The sequence below is a fragment of the Aphanomyces astaci genome (assembly GCF_000520075.1).
Source record: "Aphanomyces astaci strain APO3 unplaced genomic scaffold supercont1.18, whole genome shotgun sequence".
In the NCBI taxonomy this organism is placed as follows: domain Eukaryota; phylum Oomycota; class Saprolegniomycetes; order Saprolegniales; family Verrucalvaceae; genus Aphanomyces; species Aphanomyces astaci.
In genome coordinates, this window is record NW_009798281.1 from 811575 (window position 1) to 831818 (window position 20244).

The 20244-nt window shown below is 51.0% G+C and overlaps 7 protein-coding genes across 7 annotated transcripts; 3 read left to right on the forward strand and 4 right to left on the reverse strand.

Moving 5' to 3' along the window:
• Positions 1-368: 368 nt before the first annotated feature.
• H257_08399 (tRNA pseudouridine(38-40) synthase) lies at positions 369-2095 on the reverse strand. The gene is made up of 5 exons (XM_009834255.1): positions 1974-2095; positions 1748-1897; positions 1615-1685; positions 1237-1542; positions 369-864 (listed from the first exon to the last, which is right to left on the reverse strand). The coding sequence occupies exons 1-5, from the start codon at positions 2079-2081 to the stop codon at positions 519-521; spliced, it is 981 nt and encodes a 326-aa protein (XP_009832557.1). The 5' UTR covers positions 2082-2095; the 3' UTR covers positions 369-518.
• A 2359-nt stretch (positions 2096-4454) lies between these two features.
• Positions 4455-6446, forward strand: H257_08400 (hypothetical protein; the record flags this gene model as incomplete). Its single annotated transcript, XM_009834256.1, has 1 exon — positions 4455-6446. One exon carries the CDS (start codon positions 4455-4457, stop codon positions 6444-6446), a length of 1992 nt encoding a protein of 663 aa, XP_009832558.1.
• Positions 6447-6796: 350 nt separating this feature from the next.
• Positions 6797-7856, forward strand: H257_08401 (hypothetical protein; the record flags this gene model as incomplete). The annotated part of the gene is made up of 2 exons (XM_009834257.1): positions 6797-7193; positions 7462-7856. 2 exons carry the CDS (start codon positions 6797-6799, stop codon positions 7854-7856), a joined length of 792 nt encoding a protein of 263 aa, XP_009832559.1.
• A 1560-nt stretch (positions 7857-9416) lies between these two features.
• On the reverse strand, positions 9417-11505 carry H257_08402 (hypothetical protein). The gene has a single exon (XM_009834258.1). The coding sequence runs from the start codon at positions 10073-10075 to the stop codon at positions 9644-9646; it is 432 nt and encodes a 143-aa protein (XP_009832560.1). The 5' UTR covers positions 10076-11505; the 3' UTR covers positions 9417-9643.
• An 857-nt stretch (positions 11506-12362) lies between these two features.
• On the reverse strand, positions 12363-15116 carry H257_08403 (hypothetical protein). The gene is made up of 3 exons (XM_009834259.1): positions 14868-15116; positions 13302-14783; positions 12363-12713 (listed from the first exon to the last, which is right to left on the reverse strand). The coding sequence occupies exons 1-3, from the start codon at positions 15081-15083 to the stop codon at positions 12426-12428; spliced, it is 1986 nt and encodes a 661-aa protein (XP_009832561.1). The 5' UTR covers positions 15084-15116; the 3' UTR covers positions 12363-12425.
• Positions 15117-15322: 206 nt separating this feature from the next.
• H257_08404 (hypothetical protein) lies at positions 15323-17589 on the forward strand. Its single transcript, XM_009834260.1, has 5 exons — positions 15323-15976; positions 16138-16254; positions 16355-16497; positions 16557-16674; positions 16929-17589. The coding sequence occupies exons 1-5, from the start codon at positions 15356-15358 to the stop codon at positions 17484-17486; spliced, it is 1557 nt and encodes a 518-aa protein (XP_009832562.1). The 5' UTR covers positions 15323-15355; the 3' UTR covers positions 17487-17589.
• A 543-nt stretch (positions 17590-18132) lies between these two features.
• On the reverse strand, positions 18133-18825 carry H257_08405 (hypothetical protein; the record flags this gene model as incomplete). Its single annotated transcript, XM_009834261.1, has 1 exon — positions 18133-18825. The coding sequence occupies one exon, from the start codon at positions 18823-18825 to the stop codon at positions 18133-18135; it is 693 nt and encodes a 230-aa protein (XP_009832563.1).
• Between the last annotated feature and the right edge of the window lie 1419 nt (positions 18826-20244).

Genomic DNA, 20244 nt, shown 5'->3' on the forward strand with positions numbered 1-20244 from the left:
ATGTTGTTGATTGTTGGATCTACTAAGCGTGGAATGTTCTTGTGGCTGAACGAACTAGATAATGACATTCATGCGAGGCCGAAATATCTGAAGTGGACGCAATTATGACTCTCATCAAGCACCTCCACGTTCCTGGGCATGAGAAGATGCTGATGTACATATTGGTCTGCACGCCCTCGTCCCACTGAAATGTTCACGGCCTTACTATGGTACACCTAGATATACCATGCATTGCAAATGTCGATTAACACTATATACTATTAATATTAATATTATAGTAGTAATTGCCAAGTCCATGGCGCCTACGGAAGGTAGGATGGATGATACCGTAAGGGGACGCACGCATCGAATACAGCATCACACAAAGCAACGGTTCTTGTGCAAACAACTGTAATCGCACTAGTACTACGTTGTACTAATATTTGTGTGGACGCAAAATGAAACGTAGCCTGTTGCACAAGATTCAAATGTCCTCGTCACCTCGTTGAAATGTCCCTTCAACGCAGTACCCCGTAGATTTATGTGTCATCCTCGTCTCCGACATCGGCGGCGTCCGTCGTCGCTAGTGGACTCACATTAGTATGCCGGCCCATCCAGCTCTGGTGTAGCCACAGCCCTCGCGACGGCACGGACGGCCCAGGCTCCGCTCGTCCTTGCAGCACATCCAGCATGAAAGATGGCGGCCGCGTGCCTTCGCCGATGGGTCGCAACGTCCCGACGATGCGGCGAACCATATGCCGCAGGAACCCCGTGCCCGTGATCTCGATGCACACGATAAAGTTGTCTGTGCCGCCGGGCGCCGGGTCTGGTGACACGACGTCACCGCTGCCAGCCTTGGACACATCGAGTGAAAAGTCCACCGATCTACTTGGCATTCTCAGCATCCAATCGACCGCCCACGGTACACATACCCCCACCCCCCCTCCATTCACGCAACAAAGCAGAACACTGCATTGCCAACACAAATACACATACACACGATACATAGCGTAGTCTATCAAAGTGCATATAATTCACCAAAACCACTGTGAATACAATATGGACACTCGGTTTACTAGTACTCCAAGAAGTGGCAACCACCTCGTCTAACAACAGAGATCGACTCGTGGACTAACTGCCACGCAACACCAACTAGTCACCATGGTACCTACCAAGCCATGACAAGCCCCATCCCCACCCTTTCATTTACACGAAGAAGACTTCTGCATCATGTCATGTCACTCGTTCGAGACGTACCGTCGGACCACGACGTGGCAGTCGAGAAGGGTCCTGGTGGTGTTCAAGTCGACGAACTCGTGCTTTTGAAGCCCCTGGGAGAAGGCTCGGAAGTCGTGGGTGCCGGTAATCAGGCCTAGCGCTTCCCGCATCGCCGCCAGATTTAGCGGCTTGCCGATGAACCACGCCGTGTGCAGCGTCGACGGATTCGGTCTCGGCCCTTGCTCGATGTAGTAAACGTACTTTTTTCGAGTGGATTTGGTGCGGCGGCGGGCGTCCACGGCGTCGAGAAGCACCAACGATTGCGCGCGAATGGAATCTGGTAGCCTACCGATCAATGGATGTGACGGACGGGACGATGGATGGATGCATCGTCGATGAGGATGAAGGAGGACGTACGCCGCGTTGAGCGCGACAAGCATCTCGGAAGTACATGGGTGCCCCTCGGGCAGGACAAATGTGCAATATTGCTATAGGAATCCACCACCAACCATATCAGCATCGGATGTGCATATATGGGCAATGGACGTACTTGGAGTGCATTTGTTCCCGAGTCGGTGCGACTGACGGACGCTACATTGACATGCTCATGCGGCCGGAATTGAGACGTCACGGCCGCTTCCACGACATCCTGAATACTTACAAGTTGAGGTTGTCCAGGTGGCGTCTTGCTTGTGATCGCCTTGGCGCATCGTAAGTTAGTCACGAACATGCACCTTCCTCCTCACGAGGAAGGTTAATGAGTAGAAAGCATGTACCTGGCGTTGCCAGCCCACGTAGCCACGACCGTAGTACGACACCATCATCAAGAACTTCCTTCGAACTGCCATCGATGTCGGTGGCGGAGGCGGCGCAACGTCGGTCATTTCAACGTGACCGGATAAACTGCGATGTCCGGATGTATTAGGGTATTTTTGGAATGAATTGCAACAAGTAGTCGCAATGACCAGAACTAACGAGTGCGTGCGATACAGTCCAGGTTGCGTCTATGATCTCCCCGCCAGGCTACAAGTAGGATGCATCATGCATCCAAGTCCGAGCATATGCTGCACTATATGAGTATTCGGACGACATGCTCAGTCCGTGGCTCATGTTTATGGCGACGCCTGCGGTACTGCAGCTCGCTATATCACCGCATTGAGCATCTCGCACCATCGACACCCAGCTTAATAAACGATGGCGTGGCTTGGAGTGTCCATTGTGAACGAGTGGAAGGTGAAGCTATGCATGGCAATGATCCAAGTGCCTACACGAGGAACGAGTTTGAAGTCAACGATTGTTCGGAGTATGTACAGTACTTGCCTTTTTACAGAGTGGTTTCCTCATGGATCGTATTGAAAAGAGCTAACGTACAGTTGTTATAAGTACTTCAACTTCATAGCCACACTGATGACCGTAATTAGAGCGAATTGAAAATTAGTGTGGAGCTAAGCATAGTGTGGTCCACACGAATACATCTGCGATGCAGTTCCCAGAGTTTGTGGTTGGAAATTATAGTGCGGATCAACAATACAGTACTTCGAAGTAAGGTGATTCATGTAATTCCCAGCCAGGTTGGCCTACTTTCTGAGTAAATTAGTACGTTACTAGTACTAGTATTATTAGGTGTTTGGGGTGCATACCGGTAGTGCGCGACTTGTTCCATTTCGTCGTTTTCGACGACATTGTGTTCATGCTTCGTCTTCAATGTTCGCTTCGACATATATATACATATTCATCGTGTCAACACCCCCCCCATTCTACTGAGTTCTAGTAGCTTGACACTACATGGGCCGGACTCGTGCGCAAACGTAAAGCCATTTACGTTAGGCCTGTGGTTTTACGCTTGGGTGAAGATGATGGAGGAGGGCTACATATCAGTGGCTGCATGTTTGCATCCTTCCAGTAAGTTAGCCTCACCATGAAAATTCTCATTATTCGATTGAAAGTTCAAATCCATGGATAACGTTACGTATGGGCACATTTGTCACATTATGTTTCCATGGGGGTTTCAAATCAGATTCTAGTATCTTATAGTGGCAGGTTGACGACTGCGACGCGTGGCATTAGCATTCCACATACAATTCCTTTGCCTAACCAAATTATAGTAATCAAATATTCGACGATGCAGGCTTCATGAACGAACGAACGAAAGGCAATGCAAACAAACACCTCTGATGTTGTGATGTAAATTGTTGCAGCGGTCGCGCGCTTCATGTCCTATATAACGTCACTCTGGATCGTCGTTGTACAGTAGCCAACGAAGTACAGTAGTAAACCGCTTCCATTATGTAGGAAAGTACTGTACTGTATGAGTATGAATCTACCGGGATTCGTTGATTCGAATCCCACAAGACCTAATTTCTGGATAAATACCTTCCAATAATAATGCACAACGACAATAATGCGACCGGATTGTGCTGCATTTGTGCGACTGCAATGCACCACCATACTTTGTTCGAGTTTGCACACCTCAGCACTCAACGACACTCGTGTCTTTGTGGTCTGAGTCGGCAACACAGGCCACTGCAAATCATTCATTCTTCCTAGGTACACTAACGTTTCGTGGTAAAAGTGAATGCCCCCGCCTGAAAGGCCGTGATAGATGATCGGGGGGAGCACCATCGCGTTCCATAAAGGGGAGTCGACCATGGGCAACCTCAACCAAAATGCTTGAAACCCACGAGGTTGTGTAGTTTGCCCGTTTTGAACTTGACGTCCGTTCTCAGACACCTACTAATACCGGTATGATCACACGATGATCACCATCTGGTTGAGGTATTGCTGTTGAATTCATCCCACTCTCGACCGGATCTGTGGCTGTGGCGCATTCATCCTGTCCAGAGTCCGTCGCTCGAGTAATGGTACCCCTCATCACAGAACCCCCCGTTCAAGAAGGCACGGTCAAGCATCAAGACGTCGTGGAATCAAGGACCAAGTCGGCGCAGGCGTGCTCTACTACTGCGAAATCCATGGCAGCAAAGTGTCCTTTGGAGAGGTGGACCATTATGAGTTGAAGTACCGATCCGAGTTGCTGTAGCTCGCCTACTGTCATCGTTTCGCCAATTACGGCGTGTATGATTGGTCCGTGAGGCCGTAGCGTTCCCACCCAGTGTCAACAATTGACTTGTGTGGTACTCCTTAATCTATCGAATGTGTAGAGGCAGCCAGAACTTCCCCCACGACCCCATTCTCGTTTTTCACACTGGATAGATAACGAACGTTGCCGGCAACATCGTTTACTCCCACCACGATCAAAGATGACAATGCTACTCAGAGATTCCAACTGCCCCGCCACCCCAATAATGCACGATTCCAACAACACGTTCGTGTCAGCTGTACCAACCGTTGTCCAGGGGGCGCCGCGCCGAATCATCCGATTGCCGTCGGGCTACCAGCTACCGAGACCCCCTCGACTCGGGCACCGCGTTCGAGCCGCCGCGGCTGCGTACAACATTCACTTGCATCACGACATTCCACAAGCCATCGCGTCGCGTCCAGTGTTTCCTCACACCCACGCCAGCGCAGTCCCCTCGACATTGCAACACAAACCTGCTCATGACTCCACTGCGGTTCACACACCCAAGGCTCTGCCTCAAGGGACGACCCACTACATCCAAATGCCTCAAGACTCGCAACCTCAATCTCAACGAAAGCCATCGACAATGATAGCTCTTCGTTTGCGCATGCTGGCACAGGTTCTTCATCACACGTGGCGCCATTCCCCCCTCTTTGTCCTATGGTGGGTGGTCTACGCCGCACTGTCCGTTGGAGCGTTCATGTGGAAGTTTATGAGCTATCGCCACAACGCTGGCATGTTCAACCTGGCAGGGTATGCGATTTGCTTTGCCCGGGGGTCGGCCGAAGTCGTGCTTTTCAACGGGTTTCTGCTGCTATGGCCTGTGATGACACGTGTGCAGTACTGGCTGTGGACGTTGTGGCCAGGGCTAGCTCGTTGTTTGCACATGGAACACCGAGTGACGTGTCATATTGTGTACGGATGCATGTACTACCTGGGGGGGTACGTCCACGTAATCGCGCACCTCGTCAACGTGCTGATTCGAGTGCCCATGGCATGCGAAACCACATGGAGCGACTCGATGTTGGCCAACGTGACGGACTTTGCGCACGGCCCCAAGCCAGACGCCGTCCGCGTGCTCTTTCAAACGGCAACCGGCCTCACGGGGGTCGCCATGCTCGTGTGCAGCCTCGTCGCCCCGTACTGCAAATTCCAGTACCGCCAGTCCAAAGCTGTGTATTGGAACAAGTGGGGGCACATCTGTGACGGGGTTATGTTTGGAATAACATTCGCTCATGGGATGCAGCATTGGCTGGAACAAGCCCAAGCGTTTCCCATCATGGGTCCCCCTCTCGCCATCTATTTGGTCGTGGAAGTCGCGCCCAGGTACTTTTGTACACGTCGCAACGCTGTCACGCACTTCACCAAGACCCAAGACACTGTCACATTGCACATTCCAACGACCCAGCGGTTTGCCAACGCCCTCCCGGGGACGTTCTTGCGCCTTCAAGTACCCGTGGTGAGTCCCTTCGAGTGGCATCCGTTTAGCATCACGTCCCACAACGACACGGAAGTGACGGTGCAGATTCAAGTTTCTGGTGACTGGACGAGTCGGCTGCATGACATTGTGTACCCACATTTGATGGTTCGCATCGATGGCCCCATCCCAGCGCCCGCCGTCGAAGTGAGTCAGTACAAGGTGGCTGTGCTCATTGGCGCAGGCATCGGCATCACCCCCTACATGTCCACCTTACACCAGCGAGCGACGTCAGCTGTGGCGACCCATGACTGCACACCCCAACACCAACAACAACTGTATGTGCATTGGCAAACCAACCGACAAGCGTTATTCGGCACGCACGGCGACTTGCTCGAACGCGTGGCGTGGCTCGATGGTGTCGATGTCCAACTGCACTTGACAGGGGACTGCACCAAGGCGACCCCGGACGACTTGAACGTGCTCAAGACGGCCCAAACCCTTATCCACGACCAAGAGGCCGTGGACATCATCTCGGGGCTGCGGCTGCCCAAAACCACCGATTTGGGTCGACCTGACTTCCATGCGATTCTGCAGCAAGTTGCAGCGAAACATCCGAATGATACCATTGGCGTGTTCTTCTGCGGCCCGCCAGCGTTGCAGACGCTCGTTCGACAAGTGCTGTGGCAAGTCGAACGTGAAAGCCAACAAGAAGGCCACCCTGTGGTCATGCCTTTTCACCCAGAGGTGTTTTGAGTTGCTACTGTAGTAACTTTTGCAGCTGGAAATGTGCAAGCCACTGTGTACTTGGTAATCGAAAAGCTCGACAGTTTGCAAAACGTTATATTGTGTTTTCGAGTGAAATTTCGTGTTGTGGCGTGGTTTCTCGTTGGAATTTAAATCGATTTGAGTGGCTACTTCAGATGAACTCAAGATTATTCGCCAATCAAAACCTTCTAAATGAAATTTAACCAATCAGATCGATTGTGGATCGGTTTGGTCGGCGCGATTCGATTGCACCCCCTCCCCAAATTTGTATCAAATCGACAATATACAGTATCATATTATTGTCGTTACAGTATCTTAGCCGTCAACACACAATCCACATGCGGCCTTTAACGGACAACACCAGCGCGTTAACATGGTCGTCGTCACTCGCAAGAAACAACGCCTTCAGTCAGGAACTGAACCGCTGTCTAGGTCTGCACCATGCCCTCCACCACCTCCACGTGTCGGCGTCCCACATTCCGGGTGCGATCAACACGCACCCCGATGCAGGGTCTCGCGCCAGCCGCGAGCCATACCGACCCAACTGGCAGTCAGCGACAGCAGGGTGGACACCATCTCCAATACCACCACAACTCCGGCACGCGTACCGGTCATCTCTCATCTTCACCGCGCCTCATTGGCCCCATCCTGGTGGGCTCGTTACAACCAAGCATGGACCCGCTACCAACATTCACAACATTCCACGGAATGGCTATCCTCTGCACCGCCCTCGCAGTCCCAGATACTAATTGACTTCGCAACACACCTCTCGTCATCAGGTCATCGGGGCATGGAGTTGCAACTCAGTATCAACCATCAAGTCGAAGCTTGCTATCATTTCCTGGTACCACCAGTGTGGCTGGCGCTACGACATCTCCTTGTCCCGGGACCATGCCATCCAACTCGCCGACATGGTCCGTCTGAGCCCAGCACCACGAGCAAAAGAACCAATCACCATTGCTCTCCTGCAAGCCCTTCGAAGTCAACTATGATTGCACGAAAGCCCCGACCAAGTCATCTGGGCCTCTACGGTCCTGGTTTTCTTCTTTCTTTTACTCCAAGTACCAAGCGGTTAGCGGAAAGCCAACGAATCAAACCCTCCAGTACAGCGACGTAACTTTCCTCGACCACGTTGGCCGTGAAACGTCCGATTATGGCGCGATTCGCACTGTCCAAGTGCTAGTTCGAAGCTCCAAATCAGACCAACAAGGAAGGAATAGGGGTTCAGCTACACCTCGGGAAATCCGGTCTCTCGTGGTTATGCCCAGTCGCACTAGCAGCCTGGGTGCTCAAACATCACGCGCGAACGATCGGTGCAATGCCCAGCGAACCGTTATGTTGAACATCAAAGCTGCAGCTCATCACGTGCGAATCCATCAGCAATCTCAATCGGTCTGAACCCGTGTCTGTACTCCACCCACTCACTTCGCAGGGGTGGCGCAACAGCTTTGTTTCGTGGTGGAGCCTCTGACCTCTCTGTCCAACGTTTCGGGCGATGGTCGTCCGACGGGTACAAACAGTATACACGAATCAGCGGTGACGAAGTTGCTGGTATGGCGACAAAGATGGTTTCAAATGCACTGAACTCTGGGGCTACCGCCACGCCTCTCCCAAGGACAAGACATTTGTTTCCCCCTCTTCGTTGCGTTTTCCAAACTACAGTAGACGAAAACCTAACGTTACAGTAGTAACGTGTTACTGGACACGTTCACGTACGCGTCGACTTGTTTCACTATTGAGGTTCGAGCTACAGTACTGATATTGATATTAATTACTGGTAACGTTACGCTGTAAAGTTAAAATCACTGGTTTTCGCGACCTCCAGCGGGCATTTCGTGATTTTAACTTTACAGCGCAGTAAAACTTACAGTCGCAATTGTTGTCGTGAGGTAATACTGTACTAGTGTAAGTAGGGACGCCTCGTTGCTTTGTCGCATTCCTGTCTTTGCTGCTGCTGGCCCTAACGTCAGTCACTGCATACTGTGGTATGTATTTTTAGTGCCAGGTAAAGGTAAACGAAAACGACGCGGCTCGACGCGAAAATCATGGCTAAAACCATCATCCAACTTTTAGCCTGAAAACCGTTCAATTTAATAAATACTAGCAACATTTTAACTGGAAATATGATGGAATACCTTGTAACGTCATCCACATACTGGGTATGTTAGTTACCAGGGTGCCTGTGAACCAAGGTAACAACGTTGGCAGCTTTTCAGATTTACTACCCACAGACCACACACGCCATTCGCTTCCAACAGTCCAGGGAGGCGTCAGTGCGTGGTGCTTCCCATGTCTGGGTGATGCTTTGTTTAGTGGTTCATACTCTGCCGTCGGAAATACCGTATAGTGTATATGCATTGCGACGGATTAATCTATTGAGACTCCTGTAATAACTGATAATTTGCTTGTAATAACTGATATTTACTTGTGAACATGTTGAATATACTTCAAATTTGTATGACGCAATGGATAAACAAAATTTTGAGAACGAGTGTCGGCTGGTTGTGAAATATCACCTGTCGCAATCCATATACACTATACGGTAGTACAACTTAAACGATCCATGTTTTGAATTACAGGTGTATCCGCGTGTGTGTCTGCTAGCCCGAAACCAAAATGATTTCAGAATGCTGTGAACAGGCAACAATTCTTCCGACTGGACTACAAAGTCTGGTACAACGCAACCCTCCTTGATCTGTGCATCGTCGTCAAGGTGGTGAGCTATGGGTACGTCGCCCCCCAGCCCCAGTACCATTTATTGTTGTTTGCATATCCTTCCGAGCATTTGGGCTCACCTCAAGCGCAGTGGAGGCAAAGGAATGCAGATCCTCCTGTACGTCGTCGTCGCGACGACCATCGGTTAGCTTGGAGCATTTTGCCCAATGTGTCGGTTCCATGACCCATATATACAAGGATTTTGTATGTAATGTCCACCCTCCTCAATACGTCATCCACCCCGGGGTCGTTTCTGCCGTGCTGGCCCAAGATCCAGCGCTCATTTCTCGAAGCGGCACCCCGGCGGTGTCGATGGAAGAGTATGGCCCTCGAGGTGGTAGTGGTGCATTGAAGCGAGGTAGTCGCATGCGAGACAGCACGTTTACCTCGAGCAGTTTCGGAAACAACGGGTCGCCTGGCGGGACGGACCTGCTTGGCAAACTCTCGGCAATGCTGCGTGGCCACAGCACTTATACAGAACTGGTTGATGATTCCTTTGACGAACTTCGTTGCAGCAACAGTGGAACGCCGCCACGTCCATTGACGCCCGTGTCCCCCCTTCTGACGTGGGATTTGGACTCGCCACGTGGCGGCAACCGACGCGTGCGATCGAACACGATGGCGAGACAGTCGACGTCGTCGGCCATGCGGCGACAAAGCATGAGCCCGCGCCCACCTGCACACGACACGATCCTCGTCACGGAATTCAAGTTCTTGCACACGTCGTTTGCGCCGCCATTTCCACTCGCCGCCGTCGCCTGTGCCACCACAACGGCGCCGCCGGTGTCTCCCTTTCGAGCGTCAGTCGATGACGTGTTCTTCGACAACAACGACGATCCCGAAGATATCTCCATCGATCCAGACAACCTCCGCGACAGCGTCCGACATCTCGTGCGGCACATTCAGCGGCAGGACTCTGGCGACCTGGCAGCCATGTTGGACTGCCCCGATGTTCTGTCCCCAGACACAGCTGACGACGACGATCGCATTGGCTTCTTGCTCGGGATGTCCATGTCCAGCGACGAGTACCCACCCCTTCAAGACACCACCACCACGTCATCCGAGGCCATGTCGTCTTCCCCCGAGAGCCGTTCGTTCGACAAATACGTAGACACAAGTGTGTCCAGTGTGGAGCAGGTGTTGATAGGTCACAGCAACCAAGACATGGACGACGACAATGAGTTGCTTCAACTGACGCCGTCCGTGCGGAACCTTGTTCTGGACCTTCGAAGGGACTGCGCGCGGCACTCGCTGCATCCCGCCGACCTCATCGGTGTCCCGTCCTCTAACCATCTCCATCATCACAATCATCACAACCACACACAACAGCTACCTTCCCAGCCATCCATTGGACGCCATCGCAACCATTCGCATCCCCCCGACGCGGCTACGTCCCCGTCGTCCACGTCATCGGCGGCGGCCGCTCGTGTCCATCCGATGTTTCCATTACGAGACACCAAACCCCCCCACTTTTCTAGGCTCATGTCGTCTGTGGCGGGGGGGCTTCGTCGTTTAAACATCCACAAGTCCAACAAACGGCCACCAAGTCGTCCGTCCATCCCCCACCCCAACCATTACCCCCCGCTTCCCCCTGGCATGATATCGTCGTCGTTGTCGTCGTCCCCCCCCGCTTCTGCTACTTCTCCCTTTGTCCATCCTCCAACTTCTTCTCCTGGAGCCGACATTGACGGCGCTCGGTGGAAGATTGTCGAGCTCGCGTTTCGGTTTGGCGGACCCCATCGGTACTACCTCGTGCAAGCCGTCAACATGTTTGCCCCACTCACAAAGTACGGCCGGCGCGGTACCCCCCATCCCACCCGCCTCGTGTGTCATCCGTACGGAACCCTGCAATGGGAACATAAGCGAGGCGGGTTCAGCGCCCCCGTGGACCTCGCGCTCGCGTCACATGTCGTGGACGGACGGAGCACGGCCGTGTTCCACAAGTGCGACGGCGGAAGGGCGCGGCACCTGGCGCGGGTGTCGCTCAGTGTAGTGTTTAGCCACCGAACGCTCGACTTGGAGACGCAGAGCGCCGACCACCGCGACTGGCTCGGATCAGCTCTGCGCACCCTCATACAGTATGCCAAGACACAACGGCAGGCCGAAGCTACAGTCATGCGCGAAGAAGAAGCAGCTGCACACCACAGCAACGACGACGACGGGCCGACGCTCCCTGTCATGGCCCCTATCATAGCATAACACGACTCTTGTACCATGCGTGGCAATTGCAGCAGAGGAATATTAGAGACAGTAACGTGACTCGTGAATGTATGGGGCGTACTACTGTACGTACTACTACTACAGTACTAGTATGCCCCTAGTTGTTGGGGAACTGGACCGTACACTAACTTACCAGTGTTATATATGGCCATCATATATATATATATATATGATGGCCATACATAACACTGGTATATAAAAAGAATATATACTGTATATATATTCTTTTATATATAGAGATATTAATACTGGTATATAAAAAGAATATATACTGTATATATATTCTTTTATATATAGAGATATTGTAGTTCACGTGATGTTTATGATGTCGATAGGGAAATTGACGACAAGCCACGTACACCGAGGGATTTATTCACAGTTCAAACGCACGAAACGATATACTAGTATATACTATATAGTATTGTGCTTTGCATCTTATTTGGCAGTACTTATGTAGGCTCTTCCTCAGCTTCAAATGATTTAGATTTCTGTCAAAACTCTGGGATAGATTTAGGCTGGATGCCATAGAAAACGGCATTAAAATGGCCGTTTTTCCAAACAAAAGTTACCAAAATATTCCAGTTTTCGAGATTTTGTGCGTCTGGATGCCACCAAAGTTCAGAACTTATGCTACAATTTTCTTGAAAATTGGGTCTTTTATGGAGGTTTGTGTTCACGTTGAAGTGTTGCACTTCAATCGGAAATTATCGAGAATAATTATTTCATAATTCAGAATAATTATTCCATAATTCAACTGGTATCCAGACAACTTTGTAGATATTACTTTTTTTGTCCTTGTTTTCATGGGATATGAGACTTTGGGATTTTTTTGCAGACTTACCAAAACGGTTTATGGCATAATTTTATGGGGTGGCTGGCACCAGCCCTAAAAGTACAATAGTACCAGACTACTACGGTAACTGTTAGTAGTTACTAGTAATACTGTATAACTTGGTTAGGTCGTTGTTGGGAGAGTATTCTATATTTGCTTCGAAATACCCTTGAATTACGTACACATTTACTATTATTATACTATGAATGATGCAGGCGGTACGAGGCGTTGCTGGCCAAGTGGCTCGGCAACGCCGTCGTGTTGGCCGTTTTGAGCACATTGAGCGCCACGACGCTGGCCACGCCTTGCATGTCCAAGCCAGGAGACACGCGCACATGGCGCTTGAGCAGATCGATCGCGTGCCAAACTTGGTCCTTCGTGGGGGCCACTTCCATCAGAGCCCCATGCGACGACGTCGCCGGAGTCGGTCCTCCCATCGCCAGGCTTCCTCCACCTTCGACCGCTTCGTCCAAATTGCCTGGCCGGAGCTACGTCGCATATTTATTATTTATACATATATATATATATATCAAGGACTCCATCATACCATGATTATATAAAGCATTATCTCATCTCGAATAAAAAAAGAAGCGATGTAGGTTGCACTGACTATTGAATGAGCAGCACCATAATCGGCAGATACTCGATTATCGACCAATCAAAACCCACAGCATGAATCAAGGGGGCCAATGAAACTCATTCTTCCACCGTTCCACATTGAAATTCGTGTGTGATTATTATATTAGTGTCACGATTTTTACATACAACGTAGTACAACGAAATTTCACCGCAAACCATCAAGTTGCTTGGTGAATATCAGCACAAACATCCAATATTTTTGGCTCAAAGCACAATATATATATATATATATATCCAAGGTATATATATATATATATATATCAACGCCATCATTATACCAACACAGTTCCGAAATGGTAAAAAAAACAACACACACACACACGTTGAGAAAGAAACCGTCATCATAAGTAGCCTATCATCATCCTCTCCTTATAAATATATATATATATATATTTGTATTATCTTGAGAGGATTGCACGAATAGTAGACATACACACCTCCAGAAACCCGTGTTTGAGCAGTACACTATGGACGATCTGCGTGTCGTCGACGCCAACATCCACGACGGGTGCTTTGCCATCGAGGTCGATCCAGAGTTGAGCGTTCGGTTCATGGAGCCCCACCCACGGCAGGAACGGCGGCATTTGATGGGCAATGTCAGCTAGCAATGCTTGCAATTCCTGCATGGCGTCCGAAGTCGTGGTTGCTGCGGGGTGCCGGGAGAGCAACGTGGCGACCGTCGACGGCGGCAGCACCCCCGACGCGACCCATGCATGCACAATCTCGGGGGGGTTGAGGCTATGCAGGGCCACCGACAGCCAGTGGAGCACGTTCTTGAACGTCCATTGGAGCTGCGGGTCCATCAAGCTCGCGCCGTCTCTGCATCTGGCAAACAGCGCGTCCACTTCTTCGTATCGAAACCTGGCTTTGAACGTGGAAATGAGCCCGAGGTGGCACGGATGGCACGTTGCGACGGGAAAGTTGGGCGGCCAAAACACCAACCGCAGCGACTCAAACAGGAAAAACGTGCGCTGGTCGCCGAGCGCGTCGAGCAGCATCGCCGCCTTGACATGCGGCACGGCGCTGTCCAGAAGTACATGGAACGTCCGCTGTCGAGCTTTGGCCAGCGCATTCAGCTGCTTGAGCACGTGCATAAACGTGTGCGCAACTTGGAAGCCAGATTTGGTCACGTCGTATAGGATGCGGTACCGCCGCCGCAAATCCAGGTTGGCCATGGTGCACATGGGGGATGACGTGGCGCTCCGATCGGTGCCAATCACTTGGAGATCAAATGTCTCACCCGCAGCGTTGACGCACAACGTGACGGTGAGGCGGGCGGTCGATCCGTCCAACGAGTTGGAAGATGGCGCGCCATTGTTGTTGTCTGCGTGGTGGCCAGCAGAGGCGCCGCCGAGGGGTGGTGGCGGCGGTGGTGGCTTGGATGCCAGCGCAAACTCGGCGCCAGTCCAAATGTCTTGAGGGTCGACGTGCTGTAGTAGGTGGTGGAGCTCACGCTGTCGCGTTTGAAAATCAACCGATTTGATCAGCGACGACGAAGAAGAGCTGTGGGGAGGTGGGGTGTGATGATGCACGTCGGCCGACGACATGCGCGATGTGAAGCTCCCAAATCGCGTGCGATACCCGTCCAACCATCCGTTGGACGCGCTAAACTTGCTCAACGCTGCGTGCACCTTGTCAGGGAGCCGCGCATGTGGATCGGATAGCATCATATGCGCCAACTGCATCGCTTTGCCTTGCAGCGCCGCGCCAGTCATCTTGGTCTCGGGACTGCTTACCTTGGACTCCATGCGCCACTTGTGCAGCGCTTCGTCCAATACCTTGAGATCGTACGTACACTTGGTCGTCTTGCGCTTCTTCTTGACCATGTCGGCCGAGTCCGTCTCGTGCCGGATCAACTCTGTGTTCTTGCAGATGTTTGTGATCGTCGTGCGCCCGACTTGGAACTTCTCGGCGAGTTCCTAAGCAGTTGTCATGAGGGTGCGATGCCATGCTTGAGTGTTGAAGGAGATATTATGGGATGCGATATGCGTTGGCATGCATACCCGATGGGTGAACTGGTTGCTCGCGGCCAAGTCGACCACTTGCCGCTTCTGCCCAAGCGTCAACCGCTCACGCTTCCGTGTGCCTTTCGCGGACGACACGTCGTCAGTGTCCACCACGTTGTTGTTGTCGCCGTACTCGTTGCATTGAAGCATGTGCGAGACAGGGGCATCCTCCGCCGGCGGCAACAGCAACAACGAATCGTCTTCCATCTCCATGGCGAATGTCCTTCTTGGCAGTATTGTTGCGACTTCCCCCTCGAGTTAGAAACCACGACCTGTCGCTGTTTAAAATGGTTTTAAAACTACAAGTCAAGGGAAAATTTGGTTTTACTCTCCGGATATTCCATGTGTGAAATACTTTTAAAATGAATTTAGAATACTTGTTTAAACCCAGTAAACGACGTTATTTACGTTTAAATCAACGCGGATCGTACGTTAATGCATTTAACGCGAAACTTAGTTTGCGCCACACACCAAACCTTTGGCCGATGAAGCGCAAGGACGTGACGACGGACGCCGCCGCGCAGCAGGCATTATCCAAGCGCAAGAAGTGTCCGTATCTAGATACCATCCGCCCTCAGCTTCTGGACTTTGACTTCGAGAAGGTGTGCTCCATCAGTCTGTCGGACCAGAACGCGTATGCGTGCCTCGTGTGCGGCAAGTACTTTCAAGGCCGCGGGCCCAACACGCACGCGTTCACGCATTCCGTGCAGAGTTTCCACCACGTGTTCATCAACTTGTCCACGGACAAGATCTATTGCTTGCCCGACAACTACGAAGTCACGGACTTGTCGCTTGCGCCGATCAAGAACGCGCTGCGGCCGTCGTTCACGCCCGAGTACACGGCCTCCCTCGACACGAACCGCACGCTGGCCCAAGACAGCTTTGGTGTGTCGTACCTTCCTGGGTTCATCGGGTTGAACAACCTCAAGAAGACCGACTACATCTCGGTGGTGCTACAGGCGTTGGCCCATGTCACGCCCCTGCGCGATTACTTCCTCCAGCCAGACAACTACGCCGCCGCCGTCGCCAAGACGCGGTCGCCGCTCGTGCTGCGCTTTGGCGAGCTCATTCGCAAGCTATGGAGCCCCCACAATATCAAAAACACGGTGCGATCTCAATTCTATTATTTCTCGTGTATTTTCGATTTCTTGACAAATATATATTAATCTTATATATATATATGTATATATATATTAATATAATATATATTTGTATATATATTAATATTACATATATATAAATCTTTATATGGTATTTGATCGAATAGATCAGTCCACATGAAATCGTCCAAGCCATTTCCGTGGTCAGTAAAAAGCGCTTTCACATTGGCCGACAGAGCGACGCCCTCGAGTTCCTCTCGTGGTTTCTCAACGAATTGCATCGGGTGGGTACAACACTCTATGCCCAATATTTATTATAATACGTCAGCCTATATATATATAATATTTCTGCTATGCTTGTACGAATACTTGAGTGATGTATAGGGACTTGGCGGCACTAGAACCCCCGGCTCGAGCGTGATCCATAAGGTGTTCCAAGGCATGGTGCATGTTACGACACTCCCAGCGCCCGGTGCCGCGACCCACGACGGCGATGCGGCGGCAGTGCCCACCGCTGTGCCTTTTCTGTATGTGCAGCTTGCACCAAAAATATATATCTATGTATGTTTATTTGCCGGACTTGTAGATATTTGACGTTGGATTTGCCGCCGACGCCGCTGTTTAAAGACTCACAAGGCGGTAATGTGATCCCTCAAGTGCCGTTGTTCACCGTGTTGGAAAAATTCGACGGCGACAAAATCACGGTACGCCCTAAAAAAATAATTAAAAAAAGAATGGAACAAAGAAATATTTTTAGAAAATATTCGAAAAACAATATTTGGAACAAACATTTGAAAGAAATATTTGAGTCAAATATTTGGCAAAACAATTTGAAACAAATTGATTTGGAAAACGTGTTCAAAAACATATATTGCAAAAAAAATTTTTTTTGGGAAAAATCTATTTTTTCCCCATCACTCTCGATTGTTTAAATGAACATCTCATCTCGATTGAGTAGCACGTGTTACACGGGGCGACGCGGCAACACAAGCAGTACTCGATCGATTCGTTGCCGCCATACTTGATCTTCCATATCCACCGGTTCACGAAAAACAACTTTTTCACGGAGAAGAACCCAACTATCGTCAACTTTCCCGTCAAGAACCTCGAATTAAAAGAGTACGTGGCGTCCCGCGTGCCGACCGCCGCCGAAGTGGACGCGATGACGACGACGGAGCTGAAGGCGCTTCTGTCGCACTGCGGCGGGACCTCTGCGGGGATTGTGGACAAGGCGGACCTGGTAGCGCACGTGCACAAACATGTGGCCAAAGCCTCCCAGACAAAGTACAACTTGATCGCGAATATTTGCCACGACAGCCCCGTGACTATTGGCAAAGAAACCACCGCCGTCAACATGGACCCGCTGGCGGACGGGACGTACCGCGTGCATGTCCAGAACCGATCGACGGACCAGTGGTACGAAGTGCAGGATTTGCATGTGCAGGAGACGATGCCCCAGCTGATTGGCATCTCCGAGTCGTATGTGCTCATATATGAACGAAAAGACGGACCTTAATCATCACGCGAGCTAATGTCAAAAGAACACACCAAGCATGTGTTGATGAGAGATTGATGTTATATCGTTTGGACTGTACTAGTACAGCATAATGTACTTACTGTACATGGACGATGACAGTTGATTTTAGTGTTCAGCTAGACAGAGTAATTAGGGACTACTAGTACTACTAGGACATACTAGTACAGTACTGGTGTAGTATTGGGCAGGTCACCCAAATTTGAGCTTTTGACGACGATGCGATCAGTCAGTAACGTTCGTTACCTTTGATCAAGGCCTGGGCATCACTTGGACACAGGACGTGATTTGATTGGCCTAGGTGGCTCATTCATTCATTCTCCTAAGTGTAAGGCATGTGATTCTGATGGCGGCTCCAGTTTCCTGTCGGTGTAACAATATGTAGAGAGTATACCAGTATAGCGTAAGAGTTATTGGTGGCTATGACATTGCTGGGGAGACTTGCTGTGGGGATGTTGTTTGCTTCAGTTTACCAGGAAGGACTAGTTGGACGGTGTCTAATTTAGCCCGGTGGAAGTGTCGACTAGTCGGTCATTTCTTCCCACTGGTCGTCAAAGAGGCAGCACTTGTGTGTATAACTTACATGGTTGTCATATTATATACTAGTACGCTAGTGTTAGCATACACATTACAGATTCAGGAGCAGGTACAGAATCTCCCCGTCAAAGCTGTCGCCTCGATCTCGTACTACGTGTTGTTCTTGGCCACTTAGTGACGAAAAAAAATCATCTTCGTCAGTGTCGTACATCCCCCAATCAATCGAATCAAGCAGCCCGTCGTCATCGTCGTCGGCGGCGGCGCTGCTGGTGTCGTCTTCTGTGATCCAGCACCCCCCCTCCACCCCCCCTCCTTGCCCGTGACTTTGCTTCGCCCATGTCCACGGGGCTTCCAAACACAATGAGGACGCCACCTGGGCTGCATGTGTTTTGTGGATCTGGCGCGTGTGCCGGGTGCAGTACCCGCCTTGCCTGGCGAACGTGCTGCAGCCGCCCCATTTGCACACGCGACCCCCGCCATGCTTGACGCACCGTCCGCGCAGTTGAGTGACGTTCGTGCACCCCACTTGGGCGCACAACACCTTGGCTCGGGTGGCGCCGTGCCGTGGACAGAAGTCGCCGACGCGCGCTCGAGCTTGGCACCCCTCCGGGTGTCGACACACGATTTTGCCGCCGTGGCGGACGCACAGCGCTCGGGCGTAGGCTTGGTTGTCGCAGTCGTGGACGAGGCACCGACTTCGGCCACGATGGAACTTGCACCGCCACGCGTTTGGTGTCGAGTCGTCCACGGGGGCAGTGCAGCTTCGGAAAAAACACGTGGCCATATTCAAGTAGAGTTCAAAGTGACGACGGGAGGTAGAGAGAGAGAGGGGGGATTATTGAAATGTGCGATCGAAAGACAAATGGGTTGAAGTACGGTGACAGCTCACCCATCCATGCTGTGCATCCAGGAGACTCGCGCCGTCAGTTTGGGGTTGGAATGACCTCGCGTCAACAACAAAGTTGTAGTACACTGTACTATAGTACGTTAAAGAATTACAAAGAAGATGATGAATGGGAGTGAAACCACGACATGATCGATCGTCCAAAACCTGTAAACGTGTTGAACCAACTTGTTGGATATGTGGAGTATGTCTACTAGTACCGATTACCTCGAAGTACATCATCGATCACAAAGCAATCATGCACGTGCAAATGATTGGGAAGATGATGCCTGACGTTATTTATCCCACCATGTTCCCTCCAAGGTTGGAATGGTGATCTGATCCCTTGGACGAATATCAAACGTTACGTTCTGGGTGGTTTGGTGGGTGGGAATGGTAAGCAATTAGTCGAGAGTACTCATTCTCGTAGTACAATCTCATGTCCAGATGGACCAGTTCTTTTGGCTCAGTTGGGAGCGCGTCTACTTATAGATCACTTTACACCTGATCTAAGTAGGACAAGAACACACCGATGGTCGCTGGTTCAGTCCCAGGTTTCCTCAGGTCCTTGTCATCGACACCAGGAAGCCGAGTTAGGGTCGAGTCAGGACCCTCCCCTTTCACTCAATTGACAAAGTCCACCACCCGATCTTGGGCCATACCTAACGTTATATCTGAAGTCATCCAGATTTGAGTTTGCGTGAACGTAGCCAGTCATTCGATACGGGAGTATCCACTTTGCAATCTAAGTGCTGGAAGTACAGTACCGGTAATGTCTGCGGCATCCAGTCAGAACACCCTGTTCTTCTAGAGAACACCCCCACTGCCCTGTCAGTCAGGTAGCAGTGTCTGCTAGCTGTGTAGGAGGTTTTTGTGCCTTCTAGAGGCTTGTCCTCAGAGTAGAAGACAGCGCAGACTCGTCATGGAACATCACAGGATGTCGTGACCAATCATAATCTAGTATTTGATTGGCTGTTGGAGGAACTGGCACATCTAGAGCCAGTTCCTCCTCTGTCGTCAGAATTAATTCACTTCCGGTTCTCCCTTCCTCCACTTACCTGTCTGCTGCTGCAACCTGCCCATCCAACTGGTTATGAGCCTTCCACCGACTTCCTCGTCGGCGCCGAAAACTACGACGACTGGTTCCTCGAACTCACGTCGATCATCCTCCCTGGTGAAGCGTTGGACTCCATGGCCACGCAATGCACCGAGGTCGAGGCAGTGTGGTCCATGAAGGGACTCATCCGAGCCTTCCGCGTCCTTGACAGCGACGTCAGGCGCATCCGCCATCATCTCGATGCAGCGGCCAACGTCCAACCT